Below are 27,332 nucleotides of genomic sequence, written 5' to 3'. Positions count from 1 at the left end.
TTTCTATATTAATATTCATTTTATTTTAATCCACGTGTAAATTTGTAGTTTAATCCCATACAGATAAAATTCCAGTTAAGATATCTTGAAATGGTGTGAGCAATGACAGGTTACCATGTTTTGAGTAAGTGAGGTTCAAAAACTCCATGGAAGGAGCTCATTCTCATGGCCTACCGTACGCAAATGAATCATGGCAGGACAAGACTCATATCGACATAATTTACAGCACCGTGTGGCTTTTTAACCATATATCCATGCTCTCCAGCTCATCTTTGGAGAAAGTAGTAAAGGGCAGCATATATCATGACTCCACTGGATGTTAGTGGAATATATTAAGTTGTTTCTTTAAATAAGTTATTAGAAAGAAAAATTTGCTTTTCTTAGAACTATAATCTATTTTTTAATAGAGAGAAAAGAAAAATTTGGGTGCCAAAGTAGGGGTGGAAATCACAAAAACTGCATTTGATTTGAAAAAATAACATACTGTGACTCTTAGAAAGAGTTATATGACGAATAGCCAATGATCTTTTTCTATCAATACATTTTCCTACCCTCCCAACCCCCCAAAGTTGGAGCTATCAGGTTTATGCCCACATCCTAAAAAGATTACACAAAACCCAATAAGCTTATATATTGAAACTTATATATATGTATATATAAATATACACACTCACATATATAGATGCGTGTGTATATGTACACGTGTATATATGTTTTGTTTTTTTTTTTAATTCAAGATTTTGGCCATACAGCAAACATACTTTAGAGGCCTTTAGAACACAAACTGTGGGGCGGTTCTGACCCACTGACCCATGCATATTCAAGCACTCTCCCACCCCTGAAACTGACTGCTGAGCCCCATACTGGGCTAAAGAAGAATTCCCCGTTCCAAGTCATGATTGAGGGGAAGGGATGAGAAAACATACCCTGAAGGGATCCTGCTGCCCAAAAGCTTCTCCCCAAAGGTTTGCAGAGTGAATGATGATGGAGGCAGTGGGAGCTTCTGAGAGTCACCTAAGCGGTGCCTCGATCACCAGCTTTTGGTGAGTATAATCTCGTGTGGAAGGACCGAGACTTTTCGAATCACAAAAAATCGGCCAAAATCAGACACTTAGAAGTATTTGATTCTTTAAAAGCAGAGGAGGTTATATGATGGGATCCTTTCCTCCTATTTGTTTTCGACTACAAGGCAGAGAGGGAAAGTGGCAAAAGATTCCATTACACGGTTTTGTTTGTTTTTTTATCATTCTGACCACAATTGAATTGAGTTCCCTAATAAATGTACTTATGGCTTCAAGGTTGACATGGCACTTGAATTCTGAATGACATCCACATATTAACAAGTTGTCAACTCACCAGAAAAGCGTGAAGTCGGAAGTTTCATCTCTCACACGATATTTTATGTACTTTTACAAAGTCACCCAATGGTGCTCATTGATTTTTTTCTTCTCTCTTAATGGTGACAAAGTAGCTTTGGACTGGAGAGGCAGCGTGGAAGACATCACCAAGTACTAGACCTGGAGGCAGCCCGGTGCAGTAGGAAGAACAAGGGGTTTGGAGGCAGAGGGCCTGTGTTCCAATCCTGTTACTCACCACCTGTATGACCTTGGGCAGGTCACTCTGCTGCTCTCAACCTCACTTTCCTCATTTGTAAAATAAGGCAGTCAGACTGAGGTTCTTTTTAGAAATATGACCCTTGAATCAAAGAGACCCAGATTCAGATCTGGCCTCTAATAGTTACTCTCTGTGTGACCCTGCTCTGGTCATTGCAAACAACTCTCTGAGACTCATCTTCTAGATGGTGACATGATCCTTGACATATTGTCATTTAGACTTGGGAAGTTTTCAAAGCCATTTAATATTTCTGTAATAAATGAGCTCCCTGGGGGCAGGGATAGCATCATTTAAAAATATTTGGATAATATACTCACATACAGTAGGCGCTTAATAAATGTTGAAGTGAGATTTTTTTAAAAAAGAAAAACCTTTATCAGAGGTTTGTATTTATCTCCTATTCCTCCTGAACCGATCTGAGGAATTTGCATCCCATGTTTAAAAATCTGCTCTTTTGCATTTAAACTACATCGAGATATCAAAACACCTGCTTTAGAAGCAAGATCTCTAATGAGTAATTAAAAGATCATAAAATCAATGAAAAAAAAAAAAAAACGTGCATGACGTCTACCCCCCACGCAGCTCTCCCTCGGCCAGATCCAGACCTGATATATTCTTCAAACTGGCCGGTCAAGTCGGCAGACGGGAATCCTCTGCCGTGAGCAAAAGAGAAAATGAAGCCGGCTACAAAAACGGATTCTAGATTCAAAATGGCACAAGGCAACCAAGAGGAGGCCCGGCTGCCTCCTGGGAGCAGAAGGGGCTGGGGCGGATCAGGCCACCCCGTAGCAAAGCTGATCACAGATATTTCATGGTGGTTAAAATGCTATTTCATTTTAATTTGGATGCTGGGAGTCAGACCTCCTGTGGTGATGAGCCAATGCAAAATGCAAACACAGGAGCCCAAGACCCCACCTGGCACCAAGAAGTTAACACGTGTCCTCCTCACAACCCTCCAAAGTTTACTGCTGACTGACGCCCATCTGTTGGTGGTCGGCTTCGGGCTCATCCTCTTCCACGTCCGCGCTGTACTCCTCAAATGCGTCGTCGTCTATATCCGGGAGTCCCAGCAACTGTTTGCAAAAGGCAGAAGAAGCTTCGGTGAGTGGGACGCCCGGGACTAGAGGAAGGGGGGCCGGGAAAAGGTAACCGGTTCCGATCAAACACCGGGACCCAAGAGTCATTCAAGCAGCCCTTGATAAAGCCCCTTGGCGGTTTTCCATTGGTGTTTCTACATCTCGGGGCCCAATCTAGCCACTGACGTGCTAACTGTATGATTGTGGCCAATCCTCGGGACTCCTCCGACCCTCAGTGGGGCAGGTCGCTCTCTCCATCTTTGTATCTATGACCTTTTTTTTCCTCCCTCTCTTCCTCCCACCTCCTCCCCTAGGCAGCAATAATCCAATATATGTTAAGCTTCTGAAATTCTTCTATATTTATATATATAATATAAATTAATATAATATACGATATATAATATATGTTATATAGTATAATATGAATATAGTATATTATGTAATATATATGTATGTATATACATATATACATTTTCACATTTATCATGCTTTACAAGAAAAATCAGATCAACAAGGAAAAAACGAGAAAGGGGAAAAAAAGCAAGCAAACAACATGATGTTCCCGTTTTCTAATATATTTGGGATCTTGGTCTTTCTAGAGAATGGCTAGCCACATTCTGAGACCTACAGATGATCTAGTTTTGAAAAAAAGATGTAGTGTCACAGACAAAGCAAAAGATTAAAACATCTAAGTGATTCCATGCAAAGTCTAAGTTACGATGGATGGCATTCGCTGGCCGTTCCTAACGAGAAGGGGGCGTACTGCCTACAATTTCACTGGAAACCTGTTATTTGACTTCTCCACATCTGGGCTCAAGTAGCTGTAGCGTCCTGACCACATCTGCGTTCAGGGTAGGCGGCCTAAACCTGCAGTTGACCGACAGATGGAAGGAGGGAACTGAGAGGGAGGAGGACACTGCCATGCTTAGGGGAACGTGGAATACCAGTAGGAAGTCACTGTTCGGAAGCTCAGAGAAGGAGAAGGGGAAGGAATAAAGGAGGGATTCACCCCTATCTGACATCTGGCAACTTCCTATTTTTAATATAATAGTTTATTTTTTATTTTTTCCAATTACATGTAAAATATTTTTCAGCATTTTTTTTTAAATTTTGAATTTCAAATTCTCTTCCTCTTTCTTCTACATCACTTCTGAGATGGTAAGCAATTTGATATAGGTTATCCATGTATCATCATGCAAAACTTCATTTTATGAAGAAGATTCCTTTTTTAATTTATTATGCCTGCTAAGTGCTTTGCTCTATTGTTTCTCCTTGCTAAAGGACTGTAAGTATCGTCAATACCCTCTAAATTTGGCACCCTGGGGAAAAGCCCCATTTACCCCACCCTAGTTACAGCTAGTTCTGACTTGTGCCTAGCACAGTGCCCAGCTTGCAGCAGAGATTTAATAAATATTCACTGAATTATATCCCAGTAAACACGGCTGTCTTCAAGGCCAGATTTTGCTGTTCTTGTTTCTCTTCTTGAACCGAAAGGAAGGCTGTTGAAATGGCGATGGAACAAACCTGGGTAAGTAGGGTTCTTAGCCCCAGGCGTAGCTGACTCAAGTTTCTAGTGACCAGTAACCAGCACAAGCAGGAGCTCCAAGGCTGGAGCCAGGACGGCCAAGCGGCTCTTTGGAGAGTCACATGTGGACAATGACGCTTTCTCAAGGCATTCTGGGGGAAATGGCGCCGTTTGTCCCTCCTCCTCCAGAGGAGCCCATATGGTTCCATGCTCAAGCATGTAAGAGAGGGGCAGCTGTGAACTGCAGCTCTGACCTGGCTCACCTCAGAAGCCACCGGGTTAACGCTGGGACAGCCCCTCCCTAAACATCAGTGGTGTCCTGGGCATCGAGACCGACAAGGCCCCAGGAGCAGTGGCGACTCTGGATGACTCCTGGGATTAATGGGACGCAGCTATTGTCACCTAAGGGGGAAAACGTCTGTCCCTGTAACGGCCGGGAGAGGGAGGAGGAAACCACAGGGTGTTAACTGATAACACTGAGGTAAACCTCTTGGGGGGCCCCCAACACAAGGGCTTCGTCTATGAGCATCCCTGTATCCTGCGGTAGGTTGGAAATTCCCTCCACGGACGCTAGGGATTCGGGGTGCTGCAGGAGGGGACGGGTTCTCCCATTAGTAAAGGAAGAGGAATAAATAACAAACCTCTCATCTTTGGGTTACTCTCCGGTGTGCCCGGTTCCCCAACACAGCTGGGACAAAAGTCTCCTGATCACAGTGAAGCAGCTTGTGAAATACAAGGCCTGACCCTCCCACCAAAACAAAGCCCCCAAACACCCTGAGATGAGGCGCATTAGCTCCTGCGGGTGACACGAGCTGTCCCTGACATAACTCAGCACAGTGGAGGTGTGCGACTGCCCCCCCCCAAAAAAGGGGGGCTCTTCCTTATGAGCTAATTCTTGCCAAGTCCACATGACGACGGATGGGCCGGCACAAATGGCTGCAGCTGCAGCACTGCTCGTGTCAGTGGGGTTGCAGCTCGGGGATTACAGCTTACAGGCTTCCAGAGGACTGGAAAGCAGCAGGCCCCGTCACTGGGACTTTGGGTGTTTTAGAAAACCCTTTCCTTCCAAAACTACCCGTCCTGATTCTTCTCTCCCTGACCGCCCGTCTCTGATCAGCAGCCACAGTCTTGTCAATTTAGTCTCTGCCACCTCTTCCACATCCATTCCCTTTTCCTCACTTCCAAAGGGGTCTCCCTGGTTCGGGGCCTCCCTGGTTTGGGCCCTCAGCATGACTCCAACCTGTCTTTACAGTTTGATCCCGCGTAATCTCCGTTCCAGCCAACAGTCACCTTGCCGTGTTCCACGGGATCGTTCTGTCTCTCACTCCATCCTCCCTCCTTTCTTCCATCCCTCACTCTGTCTCCCAGCCCAATATTAAAAGAGGGCGGCCCCTTGGGAAGTGGATGGGCCGCAGGCGTCTGTCTCAGTCTGGCCCTGAGACTGACCGTGGGGACGTCAGCACATCCCCTTCCCACTTCAGACCTCAGTTTCCCCATCCCTCGATTGGTAGAATAACAACTAAACAAACCTACTTCGGAGCATTTCTATGAGACAAATTTCCCCAGCTGTAAAGGCAGGAAGTTTGTCCACTTTGAGGAAGGGAGGACTCTAGGAGGATGGGGATGCTCCAGAACCTGCTGATCTTATAAGAAACTGTGACTGTGAAGAACCCAAAGAAATACTGGAAGGTTCACACAGAGCAAGGAAAACAGCTGCAAAGCAAGTTACACCCTGACTATGAGCATAACAACAAGAGCTCACATTTATATAATGCTGCCTAGGTGCCAAGCACTCTGCTACAATTTTAACATCATTTGGTTCTCAGCAACCCTGAGAGGTAGGTGCTATTATTACACTCATCTTACAGATGGGAAAACTAAGGCAGGTTGAGATGAAGTGACTTGTCCAGAACCACACAAGTGTCTGATCCTGGATATGAACTCAGGCCTTCCTGACTCTTAGTGCTCACATCATGCACATAGCAGGACACAGACGATGTAAAGAAAAAATCCAAATATCTCTGTTTCTGTCTCTGCTTCTCTCTGTCTCTGTGTCTGTCTGTCTGTCTCTCTCTCTCTCTCTCTCACACACACACACACACACACACACATACACGTGTGTGTGTGTGTCTCCAGGAGGGCGTGTGTTCCCACAGAATTTGCTTTGTACAACCCTAAGGTAGTAAACCCGGACAGGAGGCCTTTAAAGGCCTCCCCAAGTGGATCCCCACGGGGAGGAGGCAAAGCGCCCTCCACACTGGAGGGAAGTCTCTGCCTGCTTTGGGGCATGCTCCCCCTGCCTGGCCCCACTCCTGTGGCAGCAGAGGCCGGGGCCTTATGCCAGGGCTGACTGACTTCCTCTTGGGCAGCTTCCCCGTGGGATCGCGGTGCGCCTCCCACTTCCCCCCAGCCACCAGCAGTCAGTCAGCCCCAGGTGAGCCCATCACCCCTTCCCAGCCCGTTCTCCACTTCTCCAGGCCGCTCGTGTCTCGGAGGTAAAAAGAACTAGAAGAAGCCCTAGGAAGAAACAAGAAGAGCAGAAAGTGAAGTTCCTTCCCCTCCATCAGAGCCCGGGCAGCTCCCCCCAGCATCAAGCTTTCCAAGCAGAGGAAGCAGGAGAGAGAGAGAGGGAGAAGAACTCAGGGTTGGAAAGCTTCTCTGTTCACACACACACACACACACACATACACACACACACACACTCACTCTCTCACACACACTTACACTCATTCACACACACACACACACTCACTCACACTCACACACACACACACTCACTCACTCTCTCACACACACACTCATACACACACACACACTCACACTCACACACACACTCACACTCACACACACACATACACACACACACACACACACACACACTTACACTCATTCACACACACACACACACACACACACACACACACACACAACACATCTTATGGACAAACCCCAAGTCCAGCCCAAACATTCCTTTGAGTACAATACACGTTTCTTTTTAGGACAGAAATGCGCAAATCCCCCAAAACTCCCAGGAGGGAGCACCGCCGGGACATGGGGCAGCAGGACAATCACTTCCAAGTCAATGCTGAATGCGGTTCTGGGATCACAAAGTCACTTCCCCTACAGGTTCCCCTCTCCCCAAAGCGGCTGCATGAACCGATCGACTGTCCCAGAACTCGAAGGCAAAGGATCCCGATGGTTTCCTGGCCTGGCCTTGGGGGGATCGGCCATGTCTCTCTTAAGTATGTGCTACTGCTCGACGAACGGAGTCGCATCCATTATTTAGGCCGAAAGCTCCCCGGGATCCAGGGTTGGTTCGTGATTTATTTCCTTCTCCCCAGGCCTTGAACAGTGCCCAGGACAGGGGGCATGGGCCTTAAGACATTGGCCCGAAGGACCTTGAATAGAGAAAGCAGAAGAGCTCCATGACCACAGCAAGAGAAAGTCAAAGGACAGACAGAAGGCAAGCGTGGGAGAACTGGAAGAGCTCTCCTTGGTGCCAGAGGAGAGAGGATGTGACATTCTTTCCTCCTGTTAGCAGAGGGCTGGTGGGCTGCGGGGACACAATGCTGCATACACTGCCAGACGCAGCCATCAGCCAGTTGTTTCTGACTCACTTGTATGTGGGGGGAGAGGGAAGAGGATGGTATAGACAGATGTAACTCTGATATAGAAACAAAAGGTACTGATAGATATTTTTAAAATGAGAGTTATCATTTTGCTGCAGCAAAAACCATCTCAGAGAAAAGGAAGGAAGGAGAAGGAGGAAAGAAGGAAAGAAGGGGGGGGGAAGGAATGAGAAAGGAAGGAGGCAGAGAAGCAGGAAAGGAACGAAGGCTAGAAAGAGCGTACTTTGGAAGGACAACATTTCAGATGTTCAGCCTGAAAACTTCACCCACCTCCATCTTTATCCATGTCTATAACACCCTTTATCATCCAATGCGGTCTTGTTCTTACTCTCAGAAGCTCCGAGCCCTTTAAATACACCATGAGCGCTAACCCTTTGGCTATTCCTGTCACCAAAGCCAGATTGAGGCGGGGGGTAGGGGACAGAGAGAGGACTCAGGGGAGCTCATCTGAGAACGTTCAGACTGTAGAACACAAGCCCTAAGGCAGGAGGCAACACGCCAGACAAAGGACAGTTCCAAGAAGCGAGGAATCAGAGGTATTAAGATGGCCACATCACAGATAGACCAGTGGAACCTGAAGAAGATACACTGAATCTGTGTGTCTGTGACATAAAACACCTCAGCAAAAATGGTGGCAACAGTGGGAGGGAGCGGGAGAGCGGCTTTCAGTCTGCATGTCTATGACATAAAACACCTCAGCAAAATGGCGGCAACAATGGGAGGGAGAGGGAGAGCAGCTTTCAGTCTCTGTGTCTGTGACATAAAACACCTCAGCAAAAATGGCGGCAACGGTGGGAGGGAGAGGGAGAGCGGCTTTCAGTCTCTGTGTCTGTGACATAAAACACCTCAGCAAAAATGGCGGCAACGGTGGGAGGGAGAGGGAGAGCGGCTTTCAGTCTGCATGTCTATGACATAAAACACCTCAGCAAAAATGGCGGCAGTAGTGGGAGGGAGAGGGAGAGCGGCTTTCAGTCTGTGTGTCTGTGACATAAAACACCTCAGCAAAAATGGCAGCAACAGTGGGAGGGAGCGGGAGAGCGGCTTTCAGTCTCTGTGTCTGTGACATAAAACACCTCAGCAAAAATGGCGGCAACGGTGGGAGGGAGCGGGAGAGCGGCTTTCAGTCTCTGTGTCTGTGACATAAAACACCTCAGCAAAAATGGCGGCAACGGTGGGAGGGAGAGGGAGAGCGGCTTTCAGTCTCTGTGTCTGTGACATAAAACACCTCAGCAAAAATGGCGGCAACAGTGGGAGGGAGAGGGAGAGTGGCTTTCAGTCTGCATGTCTGTGACATAAAACACCTCAGCAAAAATGGCGGCAATGGTGGGAGGGAGAGGGAGAGCGGCTTTCAGTCTGCATGTCTATGACATAAAACACCTCAGCAAAATGGCGGCAGTGGTGGGAGGGAGCGGGAGAGCGGCTTTCAAAATCTTGTTGGGAAACTCCTAGATTGAGAAAAGGACTGTGTAGGGAACAGATTCTAGACCAATATTCAGGATCTTAGATCCACTGGGTCCCCCCCAAGTATTTGGCCGGTGTGTGATAAATCAGCCACCAAAGGATGCATTTTCCTTCCGCGTCCCGGGGATTCCTGACAGTCTCATTGCTGTTTCAGAAGAGTTCCTTCCCACCCCAATAATCTCAGTCTCCCCCAACACCCAGAGCTCCCTTTAAGGCAGAGAGGCAACAACGCCCTAACAGTCAGCGGGCCTTTGCCTGCCCTCCCCACCCCCTCCCCGGATTCCCAACCCGTTATCAAAGCCCCCGACCGGCACCTACAGGTCTGAAAGACTTGAAGACTTTTTCCAACACTTCATGGAGGGTCTTCTTGCCGCACGAGGAGATGTAATCCTGCGCCAGCTGCAGGAAAGGCAGGCAGTCTTCACTCTCACTCCAGACGTGCTGAGCCCCCACCGGAGAAGGAAGGAAAAACAGACACGTACACAGCGTTAGAGCCTCGAACACAGCGCGGTCAGAGCAGACTGCAGCGAAAAGCGTTTCACCCAGAGATTGCCCGCCGAGAATCCTCAGGCCAGTTCTGGCCAATAACCCCCGCTCTTCCTCCACAGACCCGTGGGCCCAGACCTGCTAACAGGGTCTCAAGCGCTCGGCCTGGTCCCATCACACCGCCCAGCCCTGTGGTCCTGGTGTCGGGAGGGGCAGAGAAGTCCGGGATCTCCCGGAGAAGTGGCCCGACTTGGCCTGTGCCCCCTGGCCCTTCCCGTTCTATGGGGGGAAGGGAAAGGGGGAAACACTGACTTAAGTAAAAATGATTTTTATCCTCTTACTGAGTGAGTGGCAGCTTCCCAACAGGGCCCTTCTCGGTTTCCAATTTGCATCTTAAGCATTTTGGCCCCGTTTTTGGCGCAGAGTAAGCTCTGAATAAATGCTTTCCCATTCCTAAGCAAAGACGCTGGCGCTGGTTGGGCTTCACTTTAAAAAATGCTCGTTTGTTAGAAGGGAAGGGGGCAGGAAGAGATGTCACTTTCCCTGCTCCCGCCACAGTGCCACGCAAAGCATTCTGGGAGCCCGAATTCCCACTAAGCCCCCACCCTAGTGACCTCGGGCTAGCCACATGAGCTCTTGGGGCTCAGTTTCCTCATCTGAGAAGTGAGGGGCAGCGTTAGATGGCCTCCGGGTCCCCCCCCCCCGCTCCAGTTTATGCCCCGTCAGGCCCTCTTTAGTGCAGAGCCCACCATTGTCTGAGAGAATCGCCAGGATCCCAGTCCCAGAGAGCCAGCCCTGAGAGGTGACCCCTTCCCGATGTCCTCATTTGACAGAACAGGAAACTGAGGCCCAGGGAGCTGCAGTGACTTGTCTGAATGAGCACATGTAGGACAAAATTAGAGATGGGATATTAATCTGGAATAAACAATGGTACTGCCTCCTCCTCCTGGTCTGCCTCCTTCCTCCTCCTCCTCCTCCACAATTTAAAGTTTTACAAGGAGCTCGTCCCATAACCACCTGCGATGCTGATAGTGAAGTTATCGTCCCCGTCTCCCAGAGGGCTCAGGAGGCCGGTGGGTTTAAGCGGCCGCCGTGGCCACATGTGTCTGAGGTGGGCTCTGAAACTCAGAACTCTCCCATTCCCCCCCCCCCCCGCCCTGCTTCCCCACCCAAGCTCCAGATTTCTGCTTCCGTGTCTTTCCCTCCGGTGCCGAGGAACCAACATGTGCTCAGGCTATCAGGATCAGCGGCTTCCTCAGCAGCCACCAGGTTTGCTCCGTATGAGGCTCCCGCTTCAGCCACTGTTTTCTAAGGCTGAGGGAGCCTCCCCCTCGGTGCTCAGGCATCTAGAGGCTGCCCCCCGGACACTTCAAGGTTCAGAAACCCGCTCTGCCCGTCTGCCCCAGGGAGGGGCACCGGCCTGTACCCGGGACCCCGGGCAGGACATGGGTCAGGGCCTAGGATGGCTTCTGGGAGAGGTCGGAGGGAACTGATCAGCCTGGGGCGGGGGGAGTGTGAGAGAGTGTGAGTGTGAGTGTGTGTGTGAGAGAGAGAGAAAGAGAGAGAGTGTGAATGTGTGTGTGTGGGGGGGGGGGGGGGGGCTGGTGGAGACAAACGGAGGACGAAAGGAAGGAAAGGGGAATGGTGCCCGGGGAAAACCAGCTTCCCAAATACTGAGGACTCTTTCCTTCCAAGAAAGAAGTGGGCTGAGCGTCACGAGCCCATCGCGAGTGTGCTTGGCAAGGGTTCTGGGCTTGGAGTTGGAACGGCACAGAACCGCAGAGCTACAAAGAACGTTGGGAGCCGTCTTCCCCAAGCGACCCCCCTTACAGAGCCCCCCCAGCCCCCTCCGAGTGACCAACCCCCTTTGCTGGGATAGCTCCTTTGAGGGGAAACCAATCCACCATGTGGAACTGCCCAGGGCATTCTAGGAAGGCTCCCATGGCCAGAAAGCCTCAGTTGGCTTCCTGGCAGCCTCCTCCCTTCCTGCTGGCTCTGCCTCTGGACATGAGAGCCCCACATTTTCTCTGCCTCCAGTTGGAACATCGGGGGTCCTTGGTGTCAGTATAAAAGGGGAAAGGTCAAGACTGACTTTTCCTCTCAGTTACAAAGGGTGCTTAGGAACTCTGTACTGTGTTGGAAAGAAAACTGGGCTGGGACTCTAGTGGTGGATGTGCAGTCAGAAAGTCCTGGATTCAGATCCTACCCTAGCATCATCTGGGTGCCTTTGGGCAAGTGATTCCATCTCAGAGTCTTGTTTTCTCCATCTGCAAAGTGAGGATGATAATATTCTCACTTACTCCCCCAAGCAAGAGTATGAGAAGGAAAGAGATTTCGAAACCCTAGAGCCTTTAGCAATGTGTCTGTGGTAATGGCACGGGCGACGGCCTTATAACCCTCAGGTCATTTTCTCCTTCACGGAAGGGCTTGTCTGGGCTAGAGCTGCTCCCTGCTACAGCCGGGCAAAGAGAGCCCAAGGCCGGGCACCCACAAGCATTTCAGTGAAGGCTGAGGAAGGAGTGATTAAGGGCCTGCTGGCTGCCCCGTGAGCGGAGACAGAAAACGCTACAACTGCTCAAGCATCTAAAAGGCTCCGGATGACCCAGCAAAGACGGCCATTATATATCTTTTATTTTTTAAGAAGGTGTTTATTTTCAAAACATGCACAGATAGCTTTTGACATTCATCCTGTAAAACTTTGGGTTCCAAATTTTTTTCTCCCTCCCCTGGACAGCCAAGTAACCCAGTATAGGTTAAACACGTACAGTTCTTCTATACACATTTCCACAAATATCATGCTACCCAAGAAAAATCACATCTAAAGGGAAAAATGAGAAAGAAAACAAAAAGCAAGCAAACAACTACAAACAAGATGAAAATACTATGTTGTGATCCACCCTCAGTTCCCACAGTCCCCTCTCTGGGTGTAGATGGCTCTCTCCATCACAAGAACATTGGAAATGGCCTGAATCATCTCATTGTTGAAGAGAGCCACGTCCATCAAAATTGATCATTGTATAATCTTCTTGTTGCCGTGTACAATGATCTCCTGGTTCTGCTTATTTCCCTCAGCATCAGTTCCTGTCAGTCTCTCCAGGCCCTTCTGAAATCATCCTGCTTATCATTTGTTACAGAACAATAATATTCCATAACATTCATATCCCACAACTTATTCAGCCATTCCCCAATGGATGGGCATCCCCTCAGTTTCCAGTTCCTTGCCACTACACAAAGGGCTGCCACAAACATTTTTGTTTTCCCATGTGGGTTTTTTTTATCCTTTTTAACGATCTCTTTGGGATACAGGCCCAATAGAGACACTGCTGGATCCAAACTGCACGGTTTGATGGCCCTTTGGGCCTAGTTCCAAAATTGCTCTCCAGAATGACTGGCTCTGTTCATAACTCTACCAACAATGCATCAGTGTCCCAGTTTTCCCGCATCCCCTCCAATATTCACCATTATTTTTTCCTGTCATCTTAGCCAATCTGACAGGTGTGTAGTGGTACCTCAGCATTGTCTTAATTTGCATTTCTCTGATCAATACTGATTCAGAGCACCTTTTAATTAGAAATGGTCTCAATTTCTTCAGCTGAAAATGATCTCTTCATATTCTTTGACCACTTATCAATTGGAGAATAACTTATATTATAAATCTGAGTCAATTTTTTCTATATTTTAGAAATGAGGCCTTTAGCAGAAACCTTGGATATATTTTTCCCCCTAGTTTACTGCTTCAAAGGTGGCTATTATAATGAATACTATGGGAAATGTGCATTTGAGACGTCAAAAAACAAAGGATTTTGGGAGATCTAAAGCAGATGGCCTGAACCTGATCAGAGATGTCAGGGATTTTCCTCTTAACACTGATTTTTTCAAAAGTTTCCCTTTATTAAAGCTGACAAACATGAAGAATCAAGTCCTCTCCCATTGGTGAGTGCCTTCCAAGACAGTCTCTATTTTATGGGTTGATCCAGACCACCATGCCCCAAACTTCTGATTCTCTCCAGCCTTTACTCCCCATGCCCTTTCCCCTTTATGTGTCGCCTAACCCCATTAGACTAGAAGCTGCATGAGGACAGGGAATGATTGTCTTTTTACTTGTATTTGCACCCCTGGCACTTCTAGCACAGTGCCTGGCAAACACAAGGAGCTTAAAACATGCTTGTTGTTGTTGCCTGCCTTCCATTTCCCCATATAAGGAGAAAAAGACCTTTGTGTGAAACATATATCTCCGTAACATATGGCTTTTAAAAGTATATTTAAATTTTAACACACCAGTTCCAAACCAGCCTGCCTCTTTTTCTTCTGTGTATTTAAGTAATTGATTGAAGATCTTTTCTTTCTTTCCTTCGTTTTTGTTTAGTTTTATTATAACTATCTCCAGGAGCCGCTCTTCCCACCCCCCTCCTCAAGACTCTTCTTTCTAATAAATAATTATAGTTGTGAAAAATAAAATCCCCACATTGGCTGGAAATATACGTCCAACTCCATTTTTTCTACTCCAACTATTATACACCAAAGAGCAGCTAGGTATTATGGTGAATAGTGTGTGGGATCTAGAGTCAGGAAGCCTTTTCTTCCCGAGTTCAAATCTGGCCTCAGACATTTCCTAGCTATGTAACTCTGGGCAAGTCACCTAACCCTATTTGCCTCAGTTTCCTTATCTGTCAAAAGAGCTGAAAAAAGAAATGCAAACCATTCCAGTGTCTTTGCCAAGAAAACCCCAAATGGAGTCAGGGCACAACTGAAAACAACTGAACAACAATAACACAATAATGGCTGGAGATGGGAGGACCTGGCTTTCCATCGAAGGGAAAATCCCACAGCCTCATTGAGTCTTAATTTCCCCATCTACAAGATGAGGCTAAAAGCATTTCCCTTGCAGGGTCACCATGAAGATCAAATGAGAAAAGATATGTGAAGCGCTTTGCAAACCTTTTAAATGTGCTATTGCTGTATCTTTAGTACCATCATTATTACTGCTGCTACTACTACTATTGCTGCTGCTGCTACCACCACTATCACTTATTATTACCATTACTACCAGTACTACTATCACTATTACTACTACTAATATTACTACCACTACCAACCACCACCACCACCACTACTACTACTAATACAACTACCACTATCACTATTACTACTACCACTATCATTTTTATTGTTATTATTACCACTGCTACCAGTACTACCACTACTATTACTGCTACTAATATTACTACCACTACCAACTACCACTACTACTACTATTATCATTATTACCACTACTACTACTACCACCACTACTATTATTACTACCACCACCACTACTACTACTACTACCGCTATTACTACTACCACCACTTACTACTATTACTACCACTACTAAATACTATTACTACCACTACTACTAATACCATCACTACTACCACCACCACCACCACTACTACTACTATTACTAATACCACCTATTATTACTACCATCGCTACTACTACTTCTACCACTATTACTACTACTACTACTACCACCACCACTATCACTCCTACTATTACTACCACCACTACTACTACTATTACTACCACCACCACTACTACTTCTACCGCTATTACTACTACTACTACTACCACCACCACCACTATCACTACTACTATTACTACCACCACCACCACCACCACTACTACTACTATTACTAATACCACCACTACTATTATTATTACCATCACTACTACTACTTCTACCACTATTACTACTACTACTACTACTACTACCACCATCACATTTCATCAATGAATCAACAAGCATATATTAAGAACTCATGGTATGTCAGGCGCTGTGTTAGGTGCTGGGGATTAAAAAAAAAAAAAAAAAAAGGTAAAAAGGATTCTTGCTCTCAAGGAGCTAAAGTCCCACCGGGAAAGGCAGCATGAATATGTAAGTGTACGCAAAATGAACACTGGGGAGCCAGGAGAGGGAGTTAGCAGTGGGGGATGTCTGAAAAGGTTACATGTTGACTGAGCTGAAGGATCAAGGAAACAAAGTATTCTGAGAGATCAAGTGAGGCGAGAGGGCGTTCCAGTCAGAAGGCCTTGCCAAGGAAAGGAAACTGGAGCATTTTGTATTCACCAGGAAAAAGAGCCAGATGGATCCCAGAATGGAGGGAGGAAAGTTGCCCATCACAAGGCTGGAAAGGGAAGTTGAGGCAGGCTGTGAAGGGCTGGACGGACCTGTTGCTGTCACTGGGTCGGTTTTCAGACCCAGATTCGGGCCAATTTTCCCGACTCATTCTAACTTTTTGATTCTGGGTCAATCGCTTCTCCTGAACCTTTAAGACTCTTAGTTGAAGAACGGCTGCTAATCTGTACCTGTGGAAGGCAATTCTGCACTGGGACTTTCTCACACGGAGGAACCCGCAGCTCCAGTTTGAAAACCATCTTTCTCTTTCCTTTGGGCCACTATTTTCTGCCGGACCAAACAGTAGTTCACTTATAGTTAAAAATTCTAATTAAAGATAACATCATATTTTTCAAAACTGGGAGTAGGGCACACTGGGAAATCATTGCTTTTAAAGGTAAAAGAGATCTTCCTCTTTTTTTATTTTCTGAAGCAACTGGAGTTAAGTGACTTACCTAGGGCCATACAACCAAGAAGTATTAAGTATCTGAGACCAGATTTGAACTCAGGGCCTCCAGACTTCAGGGCTGTTGCTCTATCCACTGAGCCAAGAGACCTTCTTCTTTTTAAGGAATAAGGATGCTATGAGCTAGAGGTGAAATGATTTAGCCAACATCACACAGGTCGGAGGCTGATATCGATTCCAATTCTTTTTTTATCTTCATGTTTTTTAATTTTAAAAACACTTAATAGTATTTTACTTTTTTTCCAAATACACGTAAAGAGAGTTTTCATTTTTCTAAGGCTTTTGTGCTTCAAATTTTTCTCAGTCCACGATCTGATATAGATAATTCTTTTAAACATATTTCCATATCGGTCATGTTGTGTAAGAAAAACCAACCAAAACAGGAAAAAAATATGAGAAAGAAAAAAAAGTGCAAATAATATACTTTTTTCCATATTCAATTTCCATAGTTTTCTTTGTGGATGGGCAAATTCTAAGTTCGAAGCTCCCGAGAGGAGCTAAGAGTAACCCCTTCGTTTCACAGATAAGGAAACTGAGGTCAGGAGGGGAAGGGACTTGCCTCAGCTCACACAAGGAGTAAGTGACAGAGAAGGGGCTCGAAGTTAAGTCTTACATGAATCCTCTTTTTCACTGATGAGGAAACCAGGGCTTCTTCTCACTGAATCATCATTCTCCAGCACTGTTTCATAAGGAGCATGATGTCATTTGGCACAGTGGATAAGCATAGTGGACTTGAAATCAGGAAAATTCTTCTGCATGAGTTCAGATCTGGCCTTGGACATTGCCTGGCTGTGTGACCTTGGCCAAGTCACTTAACCCTGTTGGACTCAGTTTCCTCATCTGTCAAATGAGCTAGAGAAGAAAATAGCAAACCACCGCAATATTTCAGCCAAGAAAACCCCAAAGGGGGACATGAAGAGCCAGACATGACTAAAATAACTGAGCAACAACAAGAAAAGGCCTCAGTGTGGCCCATTTTGAAATTTATCCCAGGGAGGGAATTCATTCCTGCACATTTCAAAGATTGAGCCCCCATGCCCGAGTGTGCAGCAGCTGGCGATCTCTGACGCCTCAGTCTTGTCCAACGAGACACTGGCAAGGATGAAACTCTGCTGGGATCAAGGCCTACCCAGCACTAAGTCACTCACGCGATCATTTTTAAAAGTTCAAGTGGGGCAGCTGGGTGAATAGTGGATAGAGCAACAGCCAAATCTGCCCTCAGACACTTAACACTTCCTGGTTGTGTGATCCTGGGCAAGTCACTTAATTGCCTCAGCCATTAAACAAACAAACAAACAAATAAATAATGAATTGATAGATAAAATGAAAAGTATCTCCTTTTCAAATCTGTCCGAAATTCATTTTTCTTTGCTGACGATGAGCATTTTATAACCTCCAAGCCCAAAATCTTGGATTAATTAGCATTGGCTCAGGTCTGGCACATGAGGAAAAAAAAGTCTGCAAATTTTTCATGTATAACACACAAAAAGAAGTAGCAGAAAACAATAAACAGATATTTGAAGCCATGTATAGGCAGGTTTGGATCATGTCTGGCTAAGAACGAATGGCCGAGCTTCCTTGGACCACAGAACCTGGGCTAGAAGGGGCCTAGAAGGCACCTACTTCCGACCAACTTATTTTACAAAGAAAGGGAGACACAGGAAATTAATGACTTGTCCACGAAGGAGGCCGGGTTCTGCACGGAGCCTTTCCCAACTCCTCCGAGTCGGTGTCCTCCCTTGTTTTAACTGCTTTGTACATATTTTTTATTTTATATTTGTACATAACTCTTTGGGTTCTTGTCGTCTTCCTCCACTAGAACACAAGTTGTACCCGGTGCCCAGAACAGTCCCTGGCACAGAGTGGGCAAATAAGAAAAGCTTGCTGACTGATTGCCCAAGGTTCCATGGTATGAAGTGGCAGAGATGGGAGTCAGTCCCTTACCCCAAACCTAACCCCACGGTCTGATGGGAGTTTAACTTGGTCTGCTGGGAGGGACAAAAATAATAGCACCTGACCCCTGGGCAAGAACGCTGACTGATCCCAGACAGGCCATCTCCCAGAGGAGAACCAGCCTGGGAAATGAAATCAATGGATGGCCTTGCTCATCAACCTACAGGAGAATATGGAGGGGATGTGCTTGTGTAAATGGGGGGGGGGGTCTTCCCTAGCCAGCTCTGAGCTCGGGATGGGGGGGGGGCGGGGTGGACACCACAACTTCCCCTCGAGCTCATGTAATGAACAGCTGATGCAACAGAACCCGCTCCCGTTTGGGGAACTCACTCCCACTGGGACAAACACGGGAATCGCATAGGCCAGAAACCTTGGGAAAACAACAGTATCCATTGCACAGCTTGGACAATGGGGTAGGCAGCCGCATGGATTTCTGTGTACCGTGGGGATTTCTTTTGTTTTCTCCCCCCCCCCATGCCCACCCAAGGGATCCTAGGCTCATCAGGCAATCAGCCAACATTTATTAAGCACCTACTATGTGCCAGGCACTGTGCCAGGTGGTGGGGATTCAAAGACAAAAATGAGCCGTCTGATCTGATCTCCTCATTGGAAGAAGGGGAACGGGAGGAAAATAATGTGTTCATGATAAAAGGTAATAAGTGGCAGAGTTGAGATTCTGACCCCAAGCCCTCAGACTCTCAGTCCAGGGCTCCTCCACTGACACGGGCGCTTTCCTTGACTGAGAGCTGAAAGGGACCTTAGAAATGCTTCTTATGTCATGCCAAGCCCAGAAGCATTTATTAAGCACCTTCTGTTGTATCCATTTACCGTGTCCTTTCCTCAACTTATAGCTGAAAGGGACTTTAGAAATGCTTTCTATGTTTCGCCAAGCCCAGAAGCATTTATTAAGCACCTTCTGTTGCATCCATGTATCATGTTCTTTCCTTAACTTAGAGCTGGAAAGGACCTTAGAGATACCTTCTATATCATGTCAAGCCCAGAAGCATTTATTAAGCACATTGTTGTATCCATTTACCATGCCCTTTCCTTGACTTAGAGCTAAAAGTGACTTTAGAGATGCCTTCTATGCCATATCAACACAGAAGCATTTATTAAGCGCCTTCTATTGCAAAGGACAGAGAACTGTTAGGTGGCAGAACGCACAGAAGCACTGGGCTTGGAATCAGGAAGACTGCCTGATTTCCTCTGCCTGAATTCAAATCTGGCCTCAGACACTCCTAGCTGGGTGGGCAAGTCATTTCACCCAGTTTGCCTCAGTTTCCTCATTTGTAAAATGAGAAGGAAATGGCAAAATCCTCCAATATCTCTGCCAAGAAAGCCCCAAATGGGGTCTCAGAGAACAAAAGAACAACAAAAAGCTGCATGGAACACTGTTAGGAGGTCGTGAAGATTAAAAACAAAGCCAGTCATGCCTTAAGGACAACCCTTCATTTCATAACCAATGAGCATTTATTCTATGCCAACTAGATGCCACATATCCCGCAAGATAAGGAAACGGGCCAAGAAGTAAAATGATGTAGGAAATGAAAGTAGAGCTTCTGACTCGCAATTCAAATGTTCTTTCAGTGGCTCCTGCGGCCACACACTGTCTGCCTAAGCATCCTGAAATGCCAGATCCCAAATTTATTTATTTACTTTTATTCAAGTTACTTTTCAGTTCCAAATCCCCACCCTCAGGATCAGTCTCCAGAGCTGGAAGGGCCCCACCCGCCTCCTGGCCCAAGCCCTCACTTGGCCAATGCTGAGAGAGGGTCAGATACTAGCCTGAAGGACATACAGGGGTTATGAGAGGGAGGCAGGATTTGAACCCAGTTCTTTGGACTGTGACCATTTCCTCCTTCGGTTGCCGGGGACTCTTAACTTTCTGTTATGGATGCCTCTGCCAGGCTGGTGAGACACGTGGGGCCCTTATGTGCATCAAATGAAATCCACTGGATTACAAAGGAAACCAGTTAGAGGGACACGTAGCCATCAAAATAAAACAAGTGTTTTTGAAGAGTTCTAACAGGATTGGAACAAATGTAGTAGAACAAGATTTAGAGGTCTAACATTCTCTGTAATAATATCACATTACCCCCATAAAGTATTACCCCCAAATCAATAAATCTCTCCCTCTCCCCTCTCCCCTCTCTCTTACTGCTCCCGCTTTACACTCTGTTTCTCTCTTTCGCTCTCTCTGTCTCTGTTTCTGTCTCTGTCTCTACACGCACACACACATTCAGTCATCGAAGCCCCCGCCGCTCCCCTCACTCCTCATCTCATGACGGCTGCAGAGTCAGGCACTGGGTGGTTATGGAACTTCGGTGTTGGTGGGATCCGGGCCAGGCCCTTCCCGTCCCTTGCCTCCGTGAGTCACGCGCTCTATTTACTGGGCCCTCCTACCTTTCCCGTGGTGCAGAGGGAAGGGTTCCCGGGGCTTTTCCACCCTTGGGGCAGAATTTTCGGTGCAGGCTAATGACTATGTAAGGGGCACAGGCCCTGAGTTCTGAGACCAGATCCAACTTGCGGGGAGGGTGAAGGAGACATCATCCCTCCCACCCTGTAAGGGCCTGAGCACAGAGACCCCGTCACTGAGAGACAGAACCCTAGATTAGAACCTTTGTAGCTGCTCCTCTCCCGCTAATAACCCGACCTCGTCAGCCACAAAGCGTGAGGGCTTCTTGCCACAGACTGGTCTCCAGATCACAGAACAGGGCCGGGCACGTAACAAGTGCTTGATAGATAGATAACCGCTGGCATTGGAGGGTCTTTAGAGATCCATGCTCATCTGACCCATGAAGGAACGATGGCCCCGTGCACCAGTTAATCCAACTATTCTATATGCCCAAGGGAAGACTGGATTGTTTAATTCAAGTCTGGGGAGTAGGAAACTTTGAGACCCCCCCCTCCCGAGGCTGAATTCAAGCGTCAACCCATGTCGCCGAGGGCATCCCAGCACTGCGGCAAGTGCATAGAATCTCAGTCAGAGGGTGGGAAGGGCCCCCTCCCCTCAGCTCGGGTCAGAACCTGCACGAACCCCCTCCGGCTCGTACACAGCAAGAGGCTGGGCTTGAGGATAACCCGGTGAGGTCTCCCGGGCTGCTCCGCTCACAGAGACTGGGACGAGTGTTTCCAGCATCGTCAACCCAGGTGCCCTTCCCCACATAACTCCTGATTTGCCCTTTGGGGCCAAATAAAACATAGTTACTCATTTTTCTTCCTTTTCCTCACTTATTAGCAATAGGACGTACAGCCGGGTCCGCAAGGTTACACATTATTCGAGCAGGTCACTTTTACTCTCCACCACTGACCTAAAGAGGAGCCAATTGCCATGGATCCCATTCAAATGATCTCATCGGTTCGAGGGCATTCCCTTCGCCCCTCGCTTCTGCCATGTGGCCAGCCGTCCTCTCTCTGACTCTGGGAATGTCCTTTACTCCTAGCCCACAAACGGCAAGAAGGTAACAGCCTCGGCGCCCTCTGTTCCCAACACTTTCCCTTAACATCCCTCCGTTCCCACCGGCCCTACATCTTTCCTTAAACAGAAGGCGAAGGGTCTGCAGCACTGTCCTCCGTATCTCCGTGTTCCTTAAGGGGGAGGGGTAACAACATGTCAGCTCTTACACGTTCTCGGACAGCCGCGGAGGAAAGGGCCTGGTGTGAGCGAGACACGGCCGACCCCCTCTCCTTCCGATTGTGAAAGCCCCCGGACAGAGCTCAAGGCTCAAGGGAAAGTCAAATGGTGCTCGGGGTTTCAAGGAGTCACTTCTTCTGGACACACACACACACACACACACACACACACACACACACACACACACACCTGCCTCACCCTTTTTCTTCCATATTGTTAAAGTCCCAGTAGTGCTAGGAAATTAAAGGAGTCATTTCTACTGGTCTCTCTGTCTGTCTGTCTCTGTCTCTGTCTCTATCTCTGTCTCTCTCTCTCTCACACACACACACACACACACACACACACACACACACACACACACGGAGCTGCCCATCTTGCACATAGATTATTGCCAATAACACTCCTGGAGCCTAACAAAACCTCAGGAGCCGAGACTTGGCAGGAAAGGGAAACTGGCTGGCACAGCAGTGCCCACTGCCCATCCTCCTGCTGATTCTAGTAGTACCACCTCCCAGAGCCAGAATGCCGTCTCCAGCGGGGAAGATGGGCCGGCACTGCCACTGACCTCTGCCCTGACTAGGTGGCCAGAGCTGAAGGCCCCACACTAGTGGGGACACATGAGGAGAAGAAGCCGAATGGACCTGTATTCACTCTCTCATTCAGCGTCAAGGGCTCTGAGAGGACCATTTTCATGCATGAATGAGAAATCCTCCCACAGGCCCCTGTACGAGCTGGTCACGCCCCCAGAGGCACCCACTTCCTCCCAGGCAGGCCATTCCCTCGAATCTATCTTTTAGAGACGACATCGATATCACTCATCTCCTTCGGAGCAACGTCCTTTCCTAAAAAATGTCCAGAACTGAACCCGGTATTCCAGGTGTTGGCCGGACCAGGGTGAGACAGAGCAGATCTCTCACCTGCCCAATCAGAGATACTCACCTTATGCATTTCCCTTGGGCAAAACCCTTGGGCACTTGCTAGCTGTGTGACCCTGAGCAAGTCACTTAACCCTGTGGGCCCCAGTTTCCTCATCTATAAAATAAGCTAGAGGAGGAAATGGCCAACCACTCACTCCCTTATCTTTGCCAAGAATATCCCAAATGGAGACGCCAGAGAATTGGGCATGATGGAAAAACGCCTGAAAAACAACAAATGGAGGGACAGATAGGAAGAGCATTTATTAAGTGCTTGCTGTATGCTAGGACAGCAAAGTGCAGAAAAGACAAAGAAACACAAAACCGACTAGTCTCTGCCTTCAAGGAGCTTCCATTTCACTGTCCCATCAATTCCAGATATTTCAAAAGAGGGTTAAATTGATTTCATTTTTCTGCTGTTGGTTAACAGATTTCATCGAAACAAAATGGATAGAGCACCAGCCCTGAAGTCAGGAGGATCCTTCAAAGCTCGTCTCAGATCCTTAACACGTCTTGGCTGTGTGACCCTGGGCAAGTCACTTAATCCCAATTGCCTCAGCAAGAAAGGAAGGAAGGAAGAGATTTATCTTCAAGAAAGGAAGGAAGGAAGGAAGGAAGGAAGGAAGGAAGGAAGGAAGGAAGGAAGGAAGGAAGGAAAGAAGGGAGGAAGGGAGGAAGGGAGGAAGGGAGGAAGGGAGGAAGGAAGGAAAAAAGGAAGAAAAGAAGGAAGGAAGAGATTTATCTTCATCTTTTCAATGTAACACCTTGTAACAAAAGAGTTACAAGTTAGTAAGTTCCGAGAAAATCCAACAAAGGAAACAGTGATTTTTTTGGTTGACGCAACCGGCAGAAGCAACTTAGAGAACCTACCTAGCAAATAACCACCTATCAGGACATTAAAAAAAAGTTTCCCAGTTTAATATATGAAGTGACTTCCAAACGAGCCCAGCAAAATGTTCCAGCAAAATGTTCATCAATTCTGGTAACTGAGTCTGTCCATTAAAAGATGCCCATTAGAAAGGAAACTTGCTAAGAGCTTATGTTCAGCTTGTAGCAATGTACGATGTTCAGGATAGGAACAATTACATAGAACTTTAAGGTTGCTAAAGTGCTTTACAAACAGCTAATTTTATTCACAAAACAACCCCCAGAGGCAGGTTTCATTATTATCCTCATTTTAGAGATGGGGAAACTGAGGCAGAGATTAAGTGATTTGCCCAGAGTCACATAGCTAATAAATGTCTGAGGCTGGTTTTGAACTCGGTCTTAGGCAATAGGAAGAGCTGCATTCAACTCAACAGCACCAATGAGTTTTAAGGCTGTAGTTCCCTCAGTGGGGACCCCTTTGGGAGGCTTTCTTGGCAGAGATGTCTGGAGTGGTCTGCCATTTCCTTCTCCAGCTCAGTTTACAGACAAGGAAACTGAGGCAGATGGGGCTGAGTGACTTGCCCAGGATCACAGGGCTAGTGAGTGTCTGAAGTCATATTTGATTCAGGAAGATGAGTCTTCCTGACTCCAGGCACAGCTGCCCTTAGGTTTAAGGTACCGGGATTAGGAAACCCAAGAGCAATCCCTGCTCATTAAGGCTTACTCTACTGGGCCTGGGAATGGAAATTGGAGACACTTTGGTGATACAAGGAAAGTCCTAGTAAGTGCATGGGGAAGGTTCAGGGAAAGTATTGGGAGAAATCAATTTTAGCAGGGAGTCAAGGAAGGCTTCCTGGAAGAGGTGTTGTCTAAGCTGGGTCTGGGGAAAGGTAAAGGGGGAGAAGAGTTCAGTCCGGTTGAACTTGGGGGTGTCTGAGGTCAGAGTTGGAGACTAGAGAGTCTGAATCGCAGATTCACCAGGGGGGTCCAAGGCTGGGCTGAACTTAAACTTGGGCTCTTCCGCCCCAGCAGCCTTCCCTCCGGAGGTAGCGCTGCGACCCCGAGCCCTGACCAGCTAAGCTTCCATGACCACACAGCGGCCCAGCAGCTTCCATTTTATATTGGGGGAGTGGGGGGTGGGGAGGAGAGAGGGATTAGGTTCTCGGTGCTCAGGAATCAGGGAGTGAATGGGATCCTCTCCTGGCCCCCACTGGGCTAGCTCAGGAACCCTGGAGAAGACCCCACCCCCCTAGCAGATCCCTTCCAAACTGATCCTCCCACCCCTTCCCCCCCCCATCCCGAGTGGGAGAGAGGGAAGAAGGGCTTCCTTCTTCCAAGTGGGGGACTCTGGCAGCTCCAGGCCCAGGTCCATCTGAACGCCGGGGGGGCGGGAAAAGATCTCCCCGGACTCCTCCCCAATAAGGGAGGGGCAAGGGAGTGGGTTCCGGGCCCTGGTGACTGGAGCCTGCCCAAGGACTCCGCGGCTCGGGAGCAGGTTTCCAATTCCCCTCTCCGCCCTCAACGACTGTGGCCGAAAAGGCTGCAGACCCCACCCTCCTGGACAGTCACCCGTCCACACTCACGCTGGGCGCGCACACACTCACCCAAACACACAATCCGCTAGCAGCTAATAACAACGCGGAAGCTGGGCGGGTGCTCTAGTACAGGCGCGCCCAAGCCCTCTGCGCGCTTGTGTGTGTGCTTGTGCGTGTGTGAGCGCGATTTGGGGGATCTGGGCGGAGATTCCGCAGAAGGTCCGGGAACCCTGGCACGGCCCCGGGAACCGCGGCTTTGCGCCCATTTCCAGGAGCAGGGAATCACCATGGGGGGGGGGGGGTTGGTTGGGGGAGGGGGTTACCCGGGTTTGGGGAAGCCAAGGAGTTGTGCAGTGCGCGAGAGGGAGGGGACGGAAGGGGAGCCTGCGGCCAGCCGGAGCGGCATCCACACAGGGGGCGGGGAGTGCCGGAGGGCTGCAAGCCCAGGACCCGGCACCCGCCCCGGCCGGGCCTCGGGACAGAGCTGGCCCCACGGCATGCTCTCACCTCAGCCCCGGCTGGCTCTCCGGGGTCCCTGCGCAACTCCCCCGGAATCGGGGCAGGGCCGGCCGCAGGGTCGGAGCCGCCGCGCGGGATCCTCCCCAAGTGCGCTCAGGCCGCTGGGTCCGCCCCCCGGGAAGTCCGCAGCCCACCCCGCGGGAGACATCCCCCAGCGGCCAAGCCCAGAAAGGCCAGTCCGGCCCCGACCCTTCCCCCAAGCCCGTCCAGGCGGGCTGAGGCGCAGGGGAAAAGGGAAGTCCCCCTTCACCCAGCCCGCTCCACACACACAGCCCTTCTGTCAGTCCAGCGAACCCCTCCCAGCCTCCAGCCGGAGGTGCCGCCCTCCCCGGACACTTACAAAATTGTCCCCGCAGCCGTTGTCCGGACACAGCACATAGAAGGAGACCCCCGGGTCGGCGTAGAAATCCATCCTCCTCTCCGTCTCCTCCGTGGCGATGAGGTCGAAGGGCGTGTTGGAGCACCATTTGTCCGCAACGTCAGCCAGCTGCTGGAAATCCATCCCGTCGGTGGCCCCCGCCTCGCCGCCCTCTCCACTGCCCTCCCGGCTCGCTCCTCCTCTCTCCGGGGCTCCTGGCTCTAGCTCTCCGGCCCTCCCGGCGCTGCTCTCGGCCTCTCCCCGCCCCGAGCGCTGCGCTCAACTCGGCTCCGCTCAGCCCGGGCTTCCTCGGCTCTCCGCTCTCCCAGGACGTCGGCGCTCGCGCCCGGGGGCTCTACGCGGCCAGGGGCTGCTCGCGGACTTGCTCTGACGCCCAGCTCGCCCGCTCCGGCTCCCAGGAGAACTCTTTGCGGGGACTGTTTACATGTTGTGGGTAAAAAGCAGGCGGCGTCGGGCTCTGCCCCTCCTCCTCCTCCTCCTCCTTCTCCTCCTCCTCTTCCTCCCTCCCGCTCCACGGACAGTTGGGCTCGGCGGGCAGCGTGGCCAGCGGCTGGCTGGAGTCGGGGGGCGGAGGCGGACGCTGCACTAGCTTCTGCGAGAGGACGGGACGCAATCGCCTCCCTCGGCTCCTCCTAGTCACCGAACAAAACCTTCCTGCCGCGCCTCCCGAGAGCGGAGCCTGCTCGGCCCGTGACGTCACAATGCCGGGGAGCCAATCGCCGAGGCTTGGAACGTTCGCAAAAGCTTACCTGGGTCCGGAGCCTCGAACCCCGTGATGTCACAATGGGAGCCTTTGGGAGAGAGCCCGCGCCGGGGAACCCGCGCGGCCGCCCCGGGCTTGTCCGGGAGCCGGCCGGAGGCCGCTCGGGCTTTCAGACCCAAGCGCTTCTTTCCCCAAACCTTAGAGAAAGGCGCCGGGAATGCACGTCGGGCGGGCGATCTGTGTCGCCTCGTCGGGAGCCCTGGCGGGGATTTCTGCACGGAAATGCTGAGCAGCTGAAAGGAGCGAGGGAGAGAAGCTCCGGCTCTCACCTGCGCTCTCTCCTTCTACTCCGTTAAACTATCCAGCGAACGTTTACTGAGCACTCACTAAGTGCAAAGCCCCCGGCGTAGCGGC

The 27,332-nt window shown here is 49.1% G+C and overlaps 1 protein-coding gene across 1 annotated transcript; it reads right to left on the bottom strand.

The window, feature by feature from the left end:
- Window positions 1-26,699, bottom strand: MTURN (maturin, neural progenitor differentiation regulator homolog). Its single transcript, XM_052000839.1, has 3 exons — window positions 26,177-26,699; window positions 9,624-9,746; window positions 1-2,687 (listed from the first exon to the last, which is right to left on the bottom strand). Exons 1-3 carry the CDS (start codon window positions 26,336-26,338, stop codon window positions 2,577-2,579), a joined length of 396 nt encoding a protein of 131 aa, XP_051856799.1. The 5' UTR covers window positions 26,339-26,699; the 3' UTR covers window positions 1-2,576.
- Between the last annotated feature and the right edge of the window lie 633 nt (window positions 26,700-27,332).

This window comes from Antechinus flavipes, chromosome 5 (genome assembly GCF_016432865.1).
Source record: "Antechinus flavipes isolate AdamAnt ecotype Samford, QLD, Australia chromosome 5, AdamAnt_v2, whole genome shotgun sequence".
Classification (NCBI taxonomy): domain Eukaryota; kingdom Metazoa; phylum Chordata; class Mammalia; order Dasyuromorphia; family Dasyuridae; genus Antechinus; species Antechinus flavipes.
Note: the sequence above shows the minus strand (reverse complement) of the source record. Positions and strands in the feature narration are given on the sequence as shown.

Coding starts and splice junctions, on each gene's coding strand:
- MTURN (XM_052000839.1), bottom strand. CDS start 26,338: ATGGATTTCCAGCAGCTGGCTGACGTTGCGGACAAATGGTGCTCCAAC. Junction 9,747..26,176: donor ACGGCTGCGGGGACAATTTT/GTAAGTGTCCGG, acceptor GTGGGGGCTCAG/CACGTCTGGAGTGAGAGTGA. Junction 2,688..9,623: donor TCTTCAAGTCTTTCAGACCT/GTAGGTGCCGGT, acceptor TTTTGCAAACAG/TTGCTGGGACTCCCGGATAT.